General features: G+C 34.7%; 1 protein-coding gene across 1 annotated transcript; it reads right to left on the minus strand.

Moving 5' to 3' along the window:
- Positions 1-6,444: 6,444 nt before the first annotated feature.
- Positions 6,445-16,292, minus strand: LOC120344499 (uncharacterized). The gene is made up of 9 exons (XM_039413745.2): positions 16,052-16,292; positions 14,995-15,379; positions 14,049-14,213; positions 13,801-13,858; positions 12,902-13,134; positions 12,245-12,334; positions 10,777-10,906; positions 10,337-10,397; positions 6,445-8,534 (listed from the first exon to the last, which is right to left on the minus strand). The coding sequence occupies exons 1-9, from the start codon at positions 16,114-16,116 to the stop codon at positions 8,387-8,389; spliced, it is 1,335 nt and encodes a 444-aa protein (XP_039269679.2). The 5' UTR covers positions 16,117-16,292; the 3' UTR covers positions 6,445-8,386.
- Between the last annotated feature and the right edge of the window lie 796 nt (positions 16,293-17,088).

Here is a 17,088-nt window from a genome sequence, read left to right on the forward strand (position 1 = left end):
AAAATTTGAAAATGCATACAATTAACCTTTAAAAATGTCTAAAGACTCAAAAACAGGGAAGCCAGTGAAACAATTTTTTTTTTAAAATTTGATTCTATATTAAAATTCTATTGATGAAGCAGTGTTCAGAGTTTTTGTATTTGACGATCTATAGGCGTAGCAGAGATATAAATTCTTAGGTCTTTCAATGTATTCTTGAACGATTTACTGAAAACAGATTTTCTCTGGCTTGTTAGTCTGTATTGTTGGGTGTCAGCGGCTGCTTCTATCTAACCTTGTTCGGTGAAAAGGGCACGAGTCAGCGTCGTATTCCGACATCATACAAACCACCCCAATATTCAAAATTTTGGCTGGCTCCGTTTTGTGACGGAGCCGTCTACTGCTACATTACCTATCGTCCGGACTACCGGAGTGAAAAAGTTCCTCTTGCCTCCTAGTGAATATTAATCCTTTTTATATTGATACACAGCGCTTAAGTGAAACTTAATTCTCAACCTGTGATTTGGTTCTCGATGGTTTTTGCCCTAATGCAAAGCGCAAATGCATACCGTTACTTCAATACAATAATTGGATACTACATTGTATACATAAGCCGTTAAATGCGGGTAATCTTTCCGAAATATTATAATATTCTCGTATGACGGTAACAATTACAATATTAAATTTTTTCGTCAGAAAATTACCTTCTAATTATATATATATATATATATAATTCAATGGTAGCCTATCAAGTCAATGAATTTACTACTACTTTGGCGTTGGAAACACTCGCAACTGCTTCCAAGACTATAGTCTTGATAAAATGCCCTTTAAGAATTGCTCATTCACTAAACCCAGGGGGTCTCCCTTTTGAAATGTAAAATGAAGCATTTTTTCAGTATAAAACAGAGGAAATCTATAAACTCTTAAAAACCCACGGACCTGCTGATAGATGATAGAAAGATCGATTCAATTCTACGTTCTATGCATTTACAATGCATGATGCCAAAGATTTCAAACAAAGGCCTGAAAGGATTAAGAAAGTTGAAAAAAGCAACTACACCTAAATCTAATGCTATAAATTTTGGACAACACTAACGTAACGGGAACCGTTTCATCTACGAGTAAAGCAAGCTGCTGTATGCACGCACTATGTAATATTTATATTTGCCCCGGAAATGCCACGAAATGTGTAGTTGATATTTGAGCCATAAATTAAACATAAGAAACAATATTCAAATTACGATTCTACGGGGAAATTGTCTCATTTATGTCCTTTCCTAGAGCTGTTAAGATACCTGACGTGTTTACGCGTACATCGGTCTTTAATGTATCCCATAGTAGGCTTTCTAAACGAGTCATATAATATACTGTATCAAATAAATCGTTCAGTTGCTTCCGCGTAAGACGGTTTATAATCTGGCGATTAAAAATAACACATTGTAGCTATATGATTGTTTTTATATTGACAGAGTAGCGGACATACAAACTCAGTGAACAGTAGAAACAGGTTTCGATACCAAATATCAAAATTTGCAAACACTATATATGACATTCTAATGATATTATTTTCGAATTCCTTCTATTATGATTGAAATAAACGGTGACCGTACATTTGAACCCACGTACATTTGAACTATGTACATTTGAACCCATGTGTATATCCGCGGGTTCAATCTATATGCGGGTGCTAAAACCCATGGGTTAGGGTTAGTATGAGTTCAAATATCCTAAAACAAAGAAATTTCCATATAGGAGCAATAATAGTATGTATGCAGGTGCAATTGTCGTGGGTTAAGATGTGCGTGGTTTAAATGTAATGGAACCAAATAAACAAGAGAGTGGTCGGGGTCGTGTCGCTTGGCCGATTGAAGCCGTGTACCCATAAAAAAATAAAAATATAGCAAAATTTTAGATGAAATGTCAGATCTCTTATAGAATTCATAGAAAATATAAAAATAAAAAAAGTGATAGCATTAGTTTCAAAGCAATTGGGCCACTAGTCAATGAGAAAAGTGATTTTTTTTCATAAGGTTTCAAGAGGAAGAACAACAACAACATAACAACAAAATTATTCATAGTTCATTTCGTGCCCAAATGAAACGTAACAAGCTATCATAGTAACAAATTCTGTCCTATTTTTGTTGGAGGCCACATGAAGTTGACGCTAAATGTGTGAGTATCAAGATCCGAGCCTGAATCACTGTGATTGACATACAAACTAAAAATAATTAAATTCGGAAGCTTAATATTCAATGATGCTAGCTCGCGACAAAAAATATTGATCAAATTGGCACCCGACGGTTCTATTCCCGTCGCATTCTTGGATGCTCAAAGTGGTTTTCTATCTTTATCTACAGAAAATCTGACACGAGGACATTGAAGTTATTCCATATTTACAACGACCCCACAACTAGCTCGGGCAGATAGTTGTCGATATTATCCCGGGTGTTCCAGATTTTAAGTACACAAATTTATTCCGCTATTTTCCGTATTGATATATAATCCAAAGCTAAACACCAATTTCCTATGCCATTCGTGTCTCCTAATAAAATCACCCGACTGTGAACGTGGTATTGCATGTTTATAAGAACAATAAAGAATTTTGCAGCAATAAAGATTTCTTTATTGCTCTTTTACGACGTCCTAATCAATCAATATTCGTTACTTGCTACACAATACAGTGATTTATTTTGCGACACACGGTGCAGTTATACTGCGTTTTCGCATCGACTAACCCAGTAGTTCCCAAACTTTTTATTATCGTTTCCCCTGAATCGAATTACCGTAAGCTCAATAACCCCTTTTATAAAAATACAGTAATAATATCGTTATCCCTTTTTTGTCCAAAAATGATGATAATAACAACTTCTGATCCGACTCTAAGATGCTAAACTTGAGCTAGAACAACATTTCAGTCTACAATCTGTACGATGAAGTATTGTTAATATGTCCTTATGAATCATGTGACTAGGCTCACTGACTAAAAGAAAGCATTAGATGCCCAACTTTCGGCAGACTAGTTAATTGTTAAATCAGCGAACGCCTGGATTACCTCCTAAAATTACAAAATCACCCCTTTGGGGGTAATTACCCTTAGTTTGGAACCACCGGACTAATCTAGGGTTTCCCAACCGGGTAAGAATTCCTCCCCTTGGTCCTTTACTTCTATAATACTTAGTTATGCACACATTATAAACTACTTCAACTGCACAAAATCAGAAGTGCGACCTGTGCATAACACTAGCTAAGGAACTATTAAAGGTTGGGAACCACTGCTTGGCCATAGAGGCATTTTCGAGTGGGCCACGAGCGTGTTGAAAATTACTGTAGTTATTGAAAAGTTTAGTTTCATTTGTGTCACAATAATCAAATTTTTATTGTAGTAGCAATGAATGATGCTGCCGCTTTTTATTCTAATTATTAAATTGAAAGTATTAATTTTTGCAGAAAGATTCTCGATTTTCTTGTAGTTTTTCCCTTGCATGAGAAAGTTAGTAGGCTAAGGAATTTTTATGCAACGAAAGAAATTTTTATGGGCCATGAAAGAAAAAAGGTTGAGAACCACTGTGCTAAAGGGTGGGGACCACTGGTCTAATCACAGAACTCAAGATTTCGTTTTCAATACAAACCAATGTGTTATAGCAATCTTCGACAAGCGGAAAGATATAGGACACTGTATCGTATTTTAAAACCTATATTATTATGTTGCTTCAATATCAAATACTGATAGCGCCATGTGCTCTGTAATACAATTAATGGATACTGCGGTATCGCACCGACAAATCACAGAATCGAGATTTTGTTTTCGGCGCAATATAAACCGGCTATGACGTAACAGACTTCGACAAACTAAAAAATATAGTACATTATGTTTCACTTTCGTATGCGATCTCAATCATAAAACTCCACTGGTACGTGATCCACTTGCTTAACTTGATTTCCTGACAACTAATTGTGGTGCATGTGTGATGCTCATATAGAATTCAGTTTCTAGCCCTATCATCGTTGAATTTGGGTTGGTTTAATACTAAATTACCGAGATCACAGAAATGCTGAAATCGCATTCCAAAGTGGCGTCGTAAATTGTGTATGGTGTCCACAAAATCTTAAAAAAATTAAAATTGCAAAGGGAATTTATCGATACCATAATATTGTTTTGGCCCTCACAGATGTATTGAATGAAGTAAAAAAACAATTACTGATTTAAAAAACAACAAACCCGGTTTAGTTATATATATATATATTAATTAGGAACTGACTTCATAACAAAATAGAAATTGTAAAAGGAATTTACGGACACCCTGTATTTCTTAACTTAAGATGTATTATTATACTACTTCATTATTGAATGCTGGTAGCGCTATAAGCTATAAAATACAATTAATGGAACGTCTCTAATCTGAAATGTTATTAACACTGTACAATATGCCTTGTCCTCTTTTGCTTCAAAAACCTATTGGCATAATTATTCAAAATCAAACGTAAGAAAAATTGAACTTCCACACGCAAGAAAACTTTATGATGAAATAGGTGGATGCGACGTCTATAGCAAAATTACGTCATAAACAATATTTATTCCTGATAATAAGCTTTCTTAACCTTTCTATAGTATATATATGTATTGAATATAAGCTTTGAGATATATATTGCGTTACACTCTATTACGAAACTCGCGTATTTAGGATTCTAATGGAGAGTCATTGAACTGACAGATTTTACAAAATGTGTCATATAAAAAATGAGTTTATTGGTAAAAACATAAATATCGTGTGGTGAGACAGTAAAGTTGGTAGTGTAGTGTGTGTACCAGGATAGGATTAGGCCATAATTTTATTTCGATTTTCCTTATTTTAGATATTACGAGTACGAGGACTGTTTGTGTTAGCCAAGTGAATATCCATCCCCCCGCCCATAGTTACCTCCATAGGCATATTGGTACACATACTTTTGAAGCGCCGAAAATTGGAGAATACGCCTCTGATTGAAAGTGGTAAAACGGAATACAAAAACTAGGTCTATAAACTATCTTTTCGATATAGATATGTAAAGTATATTACATATATATATATATCGCGTAAAATTATACTGTGAGACCTATGTCACTAACTAACAATATCTCTAACAATACAATACTCTAACGATATCTTGGAGAATCTCTCCACAGAATTACTTCGTTGTCGAAGTTATCCAAGATAAACATTGTACATGTATATCGACTGGAATCTACTAACCAAATCAGCCGCTATATACATATCAACACACTTTACGTACAAACAACTTGTTCGTCAACTTGATAAGCTCCTTACGGTAAACGTTATTGTCAGCCTGCTACTGCCTATAGGCTTATGACGACTCTTCTCTTTTTGTACATATACACCCCCAGGCTATACGTAACTCGCGATATGAAAAATGACGTGATTAGTCCAGAAAAATCTGGAATATTACTGGAATTATCAAGTTATCCGACACAGGAACTGTGTTACAGGCGATTTGTGACTGCAAGAGCGCAGCAAGCCCAATATTATTGGAGGCAAATGTTTTATTGTATAATAACGTCATACGACGCTTAATCGTGTCTTTTGTTCCGAACAAGGCTAGATAAAGACAGCCACAGATATTTAAGAATATCTTAAACTTAAAGTATCTATCTACAGAACTACTTCGCTGTCAAAGGTATCCAAGAGCGCATTTTCATCTAACTCGGTTGGTTCATTTGATGAAAGGAATTATTGATAACAAACCAGAAAAGTTAGTTTTCAGTGAATCTTCCAAGAATAGAGTAAATGGTGTTAGAAAGGCGTATGGATTTATGCCTCACTGCAAATTGAAATTTCAAAATCGGAAATTTCCATGCAATGGCCTCTGAAAGGGTCACATATGTCGAGGGAAATTTGTGACTTTGGGAGAATGAACGCTGAATTAAAGATGTTTACGGCCTAAATAACACGCTGACAAAACAATCAGCGATTTTAACAAAATGCAATTGCATGTGTGATTATCGACGTTTTAATTCTTCCAAAATTTTTAAAAGGGAGTGGGAGGGGGGACCCCGAAAAACCCCTGGCTGCGCCACTGTATATATATTTATATCTTTCAGATCTGATCAGTAAAGTTTTATAAAAAAAAACAGAATACCGATGTTGAAATTATTTTTGCATGATGGGATCATGTTCGCGGTATCCGCCTCGTTAACTCTAGAGGCATTCCCCCGCGATCAAGGACAGGATTCTGACCTGTATTTGGCTTTTCATCAGTTATCCTATCTCAAACGATTTGGCTATTTTCGCTGCCAAATTTTATATTGACATTTTGTATACATGCCGACTATGAAGAAATATTTCAATCGGTTACTAGTGAATTTCTAATGTGTAAAATACGTAAGACCACATAATATTGGCACAAAATCCAGAGAACTCATTTTCACATGACACAGATAAACACAAAACGAATAAAAACGAGTGCTCAAGTAAAACCTGAAGATATTATTTTATTTTTAAAGAAATTGCTTCGATAAAATTTTACGCAAAAAATGGAATTTTTGTATGTACATAAATTAAAATGGTGGACGAATAATCCAAACTAGTCAAGCCAGACTATATGAATTCTTGCAATTCAGATGTTGTTCTGGTTCGAAAGTTCAGCTATTAGTATGCCTGAAAAATGTCCTGAAAATAATAATAACAGTAATCCGATATTCAAAATATTAGAACTTTGAATGTTTAATTAGATACCCGAACTTTGGGTGTCACTGCAGGATAACCAGTTTTGTTTCCCGGCAGCTCCCTTCCTCAATGAAATTTGTATTTCTTTTAAATTTGCATTTGCAAATAAACTTGACTATGAAATTTGACATGACTTAGATCGGGACACATTAAAAATTTGATTTAAAATTAGTTTTGGATACCACTAACAATAATTCCTCCTGAAGACAATAAACTTAACTCAAAAAACAAAACTTCTTTTTATTTAAAATTACTAAAATAATCAAATTTACAACAGAAATCCCTCCACCACATTGAGATGACAGCTCTACATAGAAAGACAACAGTTCAAAAATACCAGCTAAAGTAGACAGACATCCACTACTCACTAGGCCTAGCATAAAATATCGATTGTAAACAATGCAAGAATGAAATAAATTCAAAGTGAAACCGAGACCTCACAATTAGAAAGATATAAAATTCGAATTATTCACTCTCCTTTTCATGCCATTAAAATTGAATGCATCGGATGTTCCCAGCATCTTACTTAAATGACATCTGAATTCCAAAAGTGTCATGAAAAACTGTAGCTTAGTTCAATGACATCATGCAAAAATTGAAGGATAATATACAATTTCTCAATATGGTATAAAGTAGTTAAGTCAAGAGTGTACCTGCTTATAGAAATTTACTTAGAATAAATAGCAAAATCATTCAAAAACGAAAATTTTATATTTTGAATACACACTTATACAATTATTTTTGGAATATGAAATATTGGATATACAGCTTTACCTCGGTAGTCAAATATGATTCGGTCAGGATTGGTGTTAGAGTACCGATTTGTTGGACTACCGAGGTATCACTTGACATTCTAAATTGTGGCACGATTAACAGCGGACACTTAGACGTCAATGCATATTCAATGTTTTCTTTTGAGAAATGCAGGAAAATTGCAGATAAACTGTAATTGGTTTACCAATATAAATGAAGCTCAGCCATATCATTGAAAACCAAGAGTTTGCTATACTTCTTGAAATAAGTAAATTTGTTATATTGCCAAAAAAACTAAAAACAAAAGAACTTGATACACACAAGGCTCATCAAAATCAATCACCCATCTTTTTGTAAATTCCCCTTTTTAAAAGTTTGGCAAAGCGATATCAAACGTCACGTATCAGTTAAATTCAAGACTGAGTTTGGATATGGCAGGGGTTGTGCAACATTTTTTGTCAGTGGCCCATATAACCAACTTCAGACATTTAGCTGGGTCACACATAAATAGTTTTTTATGTACACAGTGAATCAAACCAGATTAGCAACAACTAGAGCGCCATGGGAAAGGCACGAGAAATATCGCTTAGCTCCTCAATAATAAGGGTAATGGACAGGAAAAACGGCAAAAGGTTTAAAGCAGCGACAAAAGCAAAATACATTATGTATTTTTTACCCATGTGAACGCCTTTTCAAATATAAAGAGTCGAATTAGGATTTTATGCTTGATGGGGAAAATCTGAGTGTTGAAATGGGCCACATTAATGGCTTGGCGGGTCCGATTGTGGCCGACTGTTGCACATCCTTGGTATATGGCATACCAGATACCAATTAATAACGTATCTTATAAATTATTCTCGTTCTTGAGTCCTCCCTCTAAAAATTGCGAAACCGCTTGTTGTCACGCTCTTCAAAATTTGACCCGTCTCTCAAATCTTGACTGTGAAGACAACAGGTCTAGTAGATGTTCCAGTGCTTCCTCCTTTGAATAATGCTTGTTGCAGAACGCCACTGTGTAATTCTGTTACTTCACCGGGCTCCGTGTTTTTCCTGCTGCTCTTGATCTCTTTCATCCAACTGTGTAGGAAATTTCAGAATATCTTTGTTTAACATACAGGGTGTTGGATTTTGAATATTTATGCCCAATGTTCCCTCTAATTTTTTGTAGTATGTGTGCGCAGAAATTTTGGTGTGCGCACTTTTTTGGAAATGACTAATATTTGTGCAAAAACCAATGAAGAAATTTTGGCGTTCTAACCGGGTAATGGGTGGGCCAAAAACAAACTTTCTCAACCTGCCAACCGAGAACATTGTTACATTACATCGAAATACGTCTGTAAATCTATGCGGGTGCGCGGCCTCTGAAAGCTGTGTGCGCGCGCACACAGCACACTGTAGAGGGAACACTGTTTATGCCCTTATGTTTTTGAAGCGAAAAGAGGACGGAAAAGACGCATTGTGCAATGTGGAATAACATTTCAGATTAGAGACGTTCCATTAATTGTATTACATAGCATATCGTGCTACCAGTATTCAATAATGAAGCAGTAATAATATATATACAGCTTATGAAATACAGAGTCACCATGAAGTCCCTTTACAATTTCAATTTTGTTATAAAATCAGTTCTCATCATATCTCAACCAGTTTTGTTGTTTTTTTAATCAGTAATTGTTCAATTATTTTTACTTCATTTATTACAAACATGAAGGCCAAAACAATACATGGTATCAATAAATTCCCTTGCACATTTAAGACTTCATGGACACCCTATATTACAAAACTAAATCATGCTGCTCTAACAGAAATTTCGGTACCTAATTAGTGTAGATATTGCGAGTTCATAATGATTAATGACCTCAATATCAGTCATGATTTAATGAATCATCCAGTGCTGAACTAATCCATTAGAATCATAGTTGAATAGCCACACAACCAACACAAATAAATTTTGCCAGGAAGGAAACTCTTCTTTGGTGTTGCAACACCAACCACATATTTTAAACTTGGTTCGCTCAATATATGAACATCAAATATTTTTTAGCAGTGTTGTTAACTTGATATCTTTCAAATTACTTAACTTTTAGAAGTTTTAGGATAGGGAGGATTTTGATATATGCCGTTATATTTTACCACATTATTTCAATAATGGAAGTTTAACGATGGTACTTTTTATGAGTCAAAGGAAAATCAATGAGACGTCCTAATAATATGGTGAACCACGGCCTTTCATACCGTTACCAGTCCATGTCGGGTATGGGATTAGTTAGGCAATTATTTGTTTCAGATGCATTTACTTGAAAGTAGAGGAAGACGGAACCGACCAGCAGTTACGTGAACCACCCTACGGCGGCACGGAAAGGAGCGATCACCACATGATTATTTCGCATGGGATTCGAACCCCCTCAGGGTAATCAGAGGTGCGGTAATGAGCATATTCCTAATGCTTAGAACAATACGCCACACCACATTAGGCATTCAAAACAGCACCATTGCAATAAAAAACCAAGTAAATTCCGGCCCAAAACAATTATCTGAGGATTATGTAACTATAGCCATAATGAACAAAGGCTACAAACTTGCAAGTTTCAACAGCAAAATAGTCTGACTCAACATCACTAGGTAGATCATGAGGTGTGGTGCTTGCCACAGCACCTCTGATTACCCTGCATGAGTTCGAAGGAACGAATCGTTAATTCTGTGCCAGAGGATTGCTGTACACATGAAACAAATAACTGTCCAACAAATCCCATGGACTGTTAATCGGCCGAGAGGCTGTGGTTGGCCATTCATTTAGGTCATCTTATGGACTTTCGTCTCCCCCACGATAAATATGCAAATATCATCCTATCCCATGATAACATAGCAGAGATATTTACCTGTACATGACTGGCTGTCTTGGTGGATCATTCGTCATCAGTTTGATTTGCATTGGTTGACCTGAGAGAAATATGAAATTATTAAAATAAAAGAAGTCTTCCACCTATTAGTATTTTGATGTTATAGCCTTTACAAGTTTCAGTCATTTTTTTGGTGGATTTTGACAATTTTTCAGGTTTTAGTTGTTTTTGTCACTTTTTGTGTTTTTTTAACAAGTTTTTTGATGGTTATCAACCTCTTTTGTCGAGTTTTTTTGTGTTTTTCGACGATTCTCGCACGTTTTAGCTTATTTTATGAAATACCACTATAATGAACAACAACAGACATAGTCATTGGTTTCATATCATGCAGGCTCTAACAAGGTGTTGGTTTATTTAATCTCATAGTTCCAACACATTTAACAACAGAAAGACAATTATTTCATATCTGCTCAACCAACCATCTAAATCCCTGTTATTGTATTTCTTGTATGCAGTATAAGCATTTTCATGTTTTATATAAACCACTTCTGCTTCTCCTGGCTTAACCAGCCTTGCTCGTCGAACGGCACCAAGGACGCTGAACAATTCCTACAAAACAGAAATGAAGTTGGATAAGATAATTGAAATTAGCACCCTCTTCAGTTATTCAGCTGATTTTCATGAAATTTTTAAATATTGTTTCTTACGGACCATAAGGCACATTCAAAACCATTTTTCTCTCAAAAAACAATCTTACGCCTGCTTTATAGACCACTAAGCCTAATGTTTAGATCAGGTAGTTCTTTCTGCTTTATTGCCTACACTCCAATACTCGGTATTGCTTCAAAACCCACAGTACGTCTTATGGTACATTCTTTTCAAACTAGTTAAAAAATGGATTTATAAAAGTAAAATTATTACAGTTCAGATACATAAAAGACAAAATTACTCATATAATACCAATAAAAAATTAGTTTTAACACGGCAAAAGTACGATTCAAAAGCATCAATTTTAGAGAGGAAGTTGTAACTCTGTAACAAAGTTGTACCAAAATTCCCATTACATCGTACTACATATTCTCGACAATCTGTATTTTTCAAAATTTAACAATTAAACTTCATTACTACAAAGCATTTAAAGGCAGGAATTTTTTGTGAGGGAGTTGTAGCACCACAACATTCTAACTAAATTGAAATACCAGTACATGTGTACATTATACATATTCTTAACAATCTGTATTCTTTAAAATATACTTGATGTGTATTGAATTATTTTATCATTTGTTATGCTGATTATGTAGTCTGAAAAACTCATTATACCTGCTATGTTCTCAATTACCAGTTGGCAATAAGTTCAATAACCCACACCTTCTTTGGTCAATGCCAATTTTCTCACATTGAACAATCACAGCTCTTCTGCACACAAAAGATAACCTAATCCAACCATGATTCATAACCTAATCATCATGAACCCGAGCTCAAATAGTGGTCATTTCAAGTTTCGGACTTGATAAAAAATAGTATTTAAACATAAGCACAAAAAAACTGGTGATGTAAACAGTGACTAAACCTAACCATGTGTCTATCTGATATAAGTCATTTATTTAACAAGAGAAAAAATAATTCAGCAAAAAGTTTCGAGTTGATTCGAAATATTATTTACTCACATTATTTACCGGAATCGAAACATTTTCTTCAATGATTAAATTCCAGTGCCACTTGGTAGAAAGAAAAGCTCGGACAAATATTTGTAAAAAAGTTTGACAAAATTTTTTATCATTTGCGCATCCGAATGCCAGTGCAGTTTGAAAATTTGAAAGAAATATTGGTCAAATTAACAAATGAATGAAATATAGTTTGTCGATTAAGTCCAATATGTGAACAAGAATTATATGTTTCAACCAAGTAGAAAATTCTCGGGTTGCAGAAATATATACAAGTTCTTACCAGAATGTCATCTTCAGTAACAACTGGATGTAAATTAAAAACTTTAAGTTTTGTTCCTTCTATCGGGCTTGGGCCGAGCGGAATGTCATCCTGAAACAAATAGGATACTCTGGTCATGATCAATATTTCAGAAATAATAGGAAATTAGATGTTTAGTTTAATCCTAACTAGGCAATTCAGAGTGTCGTAGATAAACATTGAATTAATGATCTCACCCAAGTAACAGGACTTAAATTTACCAATGAGCAAAATGATCAAGATTTCAGAAAAACAACCTTGATGCCACTCTTAAAAAGATTGTGATGAGATCTACTGAGTTTCTGAAATATTTGGTTGTGAAAAGCGGCAAATGGGAGCCGAAAATACGAGAATTCGATTTCATACGAGGATAGATTTCATTAGGATCAAACAACATCACAAAAAACACGCAATTTTTTTTTTACTATACCTCACAACTAGTCAGTGAGTGCAAACAAATTTCTGAGAAAATTATGAGAATAAATCTACTGCTTCAAATAAGGGTCTGTAAAATGAGCAGCAATCTTACAGCTATCCCCGTGTGACATAATACTATTAACCCTTTTTACTTATATTTCTACTTAGGCTCAAGTTTTTTCCTAGAACCTTGCGTTTAGTACAAAAGAAAATATATCATACATCATTCTGCACTGGTAATTTTGTTCCAGACGTTTGTCTTGAAATCATTGGTCTTAATGTACTGGTATCTGGTTTAGAATGTTGTCTCGGCATCGGGGGTGGCGAAGGATGATAGATTTCTTCTTGAGCGGGCTTTGGAGGTACGGGAGCTCTGTGCTGCCTCCTCTGTTTTGAGTACACTGGGCGGTCTTCAAAACTATCGTCAGATTCTGGTGACGGCAAAGACCGCTTTCCTGGTTTATAAAAAAAAATACAGCAATAATTTAGTTTATTTCGAAGACTAAAATTGAGACGAAAAAGTCTCAATATCGAAAATACAGTGGTAACCTTGTAGTCAAACATATTTCATTCAGGATTGATGTCCGACTACCAAACTGTCGACTATCATTGCATAAAATAAGCAAAATATAGGTTTTTTTCTGATTTACGATTTATCCAGAATTTAATTCCGGTAATTTAATTAATAATTAATATCCGGTAATTTAATTCTCAGAGAAAATATCTTGTTCATCAATATCATCACCACAAATATTTTCTTATCAATTAGGAGTGTGAATGAGAAATGAGAGATGTTTTCCAAGACATTGCTGACCACCAGATCGCTGAAATGCAATTGCAGAATCGCCACACAGTGCGCAACTTCCAATTTTGATGACGTCATCTCATCACACAAAATTTTAAAGTGAAAAACGAATCCAATAAAGCCCCCAGAAATTTTTTAAATGAACAAGAGTGATAGCGACAAAAACAATCTTTGACTTTAACCACTGAGAATTTGAAAGCAATTGGTCAATTAGTTTGAAAGAAAAGCGATTTTTTCACAACAAGAAAAATATCAACAACAACAGCAACGTAACAAAACGATCCATGATAGACGCTGATTCTGAGGAAATACTTACTAATTGTAGCAGGTCTTGGTGCCGGTGGTGGTGATGAACGTCTTGGGGGTGGAGATTTCTGGATAAAAGGAATCATTTCAAATAAATTAAAAATGGAGAATTTCTATTAAAAGTTTTAATATGTTATAACAAAGAAATGAATTCTTTGCTTCGAAAGACAAGTTTGACAAAAACATTCTACAATTTCAATTTTACTATTTATGATTTATTTAAAATTTTCCTGAACAGTATAAATAAAAACAACTTACCCTTCTGATTGCGTCTTTATTTACAGTTGTTATTTTCAATTTTTCATATTGTTTTTTCGTTGTTGGCCATGGCGGTACACTTGATCTCGCACTGGATGTTGCAAGTTCATTTATAACCGCAATTTTTATTCCAGCACCTAGTCTCTGATTTACAGTGTTACCATTCTGAAAGAAAACATTATATTATAACTCAAAACTTCTGATTATTATTGTTGTTTTTGTTAACACACAATTAGATGAAGAATTAGCCATTTGATTGTAAATAAAAACTTTGAGGTCCAAAACATTACTAATGAATAGTTTTATCTTCTATTGAAATATTTCAGTTCTACTGGATTCCAGTTTCAAAAATTTGCCTCACAAATATATTTCCAGCGTATAAAAAATTTGTCTGATTCAAACACCATTGAGCATAACTCAATTTATCGAAGGGAAAACAGAATTCAAATGTTGACATTTAATTTGAATATTGTTTTATCTAACACAGCAAAGAATAAGTATCCCTAAGATCATAGCATTCATATAATTCCAATTTCCAGGTACTCAGTGATCTGCTATTATGAGTAAAGGTGTAGGCCATAATGATAGCACAGACATGGGAATATTTATATAACAGTTCCATATTTAATGATTATTGGTTCAATCAAATACTGAATAAAATGAATAAGAAATTTTCTAAGCATGTTGTTATTAAATAACGAAAAAATTAAAAGCGGCAAACTTTTAAACATTCATGATAGTTTTTTTTTTTGTATTGTCATTATACCTAAGATGTACAAAATCATTTTCCAGTTACTTATACTGTTTAACATACCATAACATATAATGTTTACGGTTCCATTACATTTGAACCCACGTACATTTGAACCCATGACAATTGCACCTGTATGCTATTGCACCTATGGAATTTTTTTTGTTTCACGGATAGTTATCGAAAAATACTCACTCTATTATTACTTGAATGACCGAGAGTCGACCTTGTTTTATTTCCTTGAGCAACATGGAAAGTAATGTTGGGCAATTGATGAGGCTTTTGCAAAGCTAGTTCATTTGGAATTGTAACTTTGGGTATTCCCCCGACATGTTTTTGTGGTGCAGGGCGTGCTTGATTGTGTTTAGCTTCTATCTTCTGTCGAGCATCAACAATTTGCTTTGGCTTAATTTTTTGCCGAGCATCAGTTATTGTGTTCTTTGATTTTATAAAGAGTCGTGCATCGACAATTTTTTTTCGGTTTTGTTGCCTCGCAGACTGAAGTCTCTTTTTCTGAAAAGCCAAATTTGGCCTCATTCCTTTATCACTATACATTCCTCTTGCACTGGGTTTCTTGCTTCTGTGGTAAAATAAATACAATGAAATATTTTGGAAGTATTGAACCTGTTAAAGTCATAACTGAGCACGAAGCATTGTAAATATCAAGCAAAGTAACCGAATCACGAATTTAAGGCTTTCAGCAGTTCAGACTCGTCAGTTAGTGCATCAGGCTAACTAACCACTACAGCACTAGGAATCAGGTTGCCAGACTGCCCTTATGCACAGATTAACAAAGGCAATATAACATTAGCCCTACACTCATAAAAGCATATTTCACCATATATTTCAGTGATATCTGGATATCAATCACCCCAAATCAAAAAATATAAACTAGGAAAGAATTGTACATAGTGTAAATAGTTAACAAAGATGAGAGGTAATGATATAATCCACATTGAACCTGTTAAATTATTTTATTACTAATTCTATTGGGTGGCAACTGAATCTGATGACCCCAAAAGGGGGTATCGTTGCCTCCCAGTCATATATATACCTATATACGAAAAGCATGAATCTGTATATTATTTTGATTTGTATGTATTTATATATTGTGTTTTCTTGGTTTGGCAAATGTAATAAATCTCTCTCTCTCTCTACTGTAGTCACAATTTGCAGTTTTATTGGTGGCTAAATTCATTATTACCGTACCGCTGTATCAAGCAAACTTCAAAATTAATGATAATAAACTCACCTTATTTTCTTTGCAGTCTTTCTCTCCTTTATAATTTCATCCAAGGATTGATCTACCAATCCCATCACCTGATCACAGAATACTGGAATAGTCCAATAGGTTTCTGTATTTCAATATTCGTACCTTGAAAATTACGGTATCCAGACACCGGTATCCTTGTTTCAACTGATAAATAGGCCTAGCCTAGTGTAGTAGCCTATAATGGTATATATCTATGCCCTACCCGTGTATCTAGGCTTTACTAAATAGAAAAAAATGAATAAAAACAAAAAGTTCGTCGGTTTTTGTGGTCACATTTACAGTTTTATACGGTACCAACAATGTACGGTACGGGTACTGACTGCTGGACTGGGAAGGCCTTCGGGTCTAATTACAGGATTGAAGAGTTGTCTGTTTGTATATTCTATTATTATAACAATGCTCGTTTTCTTCTGGTTGGCGAAATACCGTATCGCACCGTAATAAATCTTCGCCGCATTTTCTACGGCGACGTTGAGCCTGTCTGTCTTCACTACAGGGCTCCAAATCCAATGGACGTTTCCCTGATCCTTGACCCGAGAAAAATTCTATTTTACTTTACTGCAGTACTGCACAAATTTTTATCTTATAAATAGGTTTACGCGTCCGGAACCTTCAAATGAAATTATTAGACAACCTTCCATTTCTTTGAGGGGTGGCTCATTTTGATAAGAAGAAAAAATAAACTTGACTTTATAATGCGCCGGGAAGGCCAGGGTTTCTGGCAAATGTACTAGCATTTTTTTCGTAGATAAAAAACAAAAACTTGTACACGGTCTCATTCCAAGTGAAAGATGCGATGAACTGTCGTATAAAATACCGTTAAAAGGATCACTTCCGATTAGCAATTAGGAAGAGTGCATTGATTTAAACACCCACAACCCAGGGTTGATCGATATAAAAAGGCAAGAAATTATTTATTCCGATACCTGCCCCTTGTGGGTCATTTCGAGGTAATATGTGAACCTTACCTCATAGAACACAGCGAGCGTTCCTATTTATTTATTTTAGATGACGAG

Source organism: Styela clava, chromosome 5, assembly GCF_964204865.1.
Source record: "Styela clava chromosome 5, kaStyClav1.hap1.2, whole genome shotgun sequence".
NCBI lineage: Eukaryota > Metazoa > Chordata > Ascidiacea > Stolidobranchia > Styelidae > Styela > Styela clava.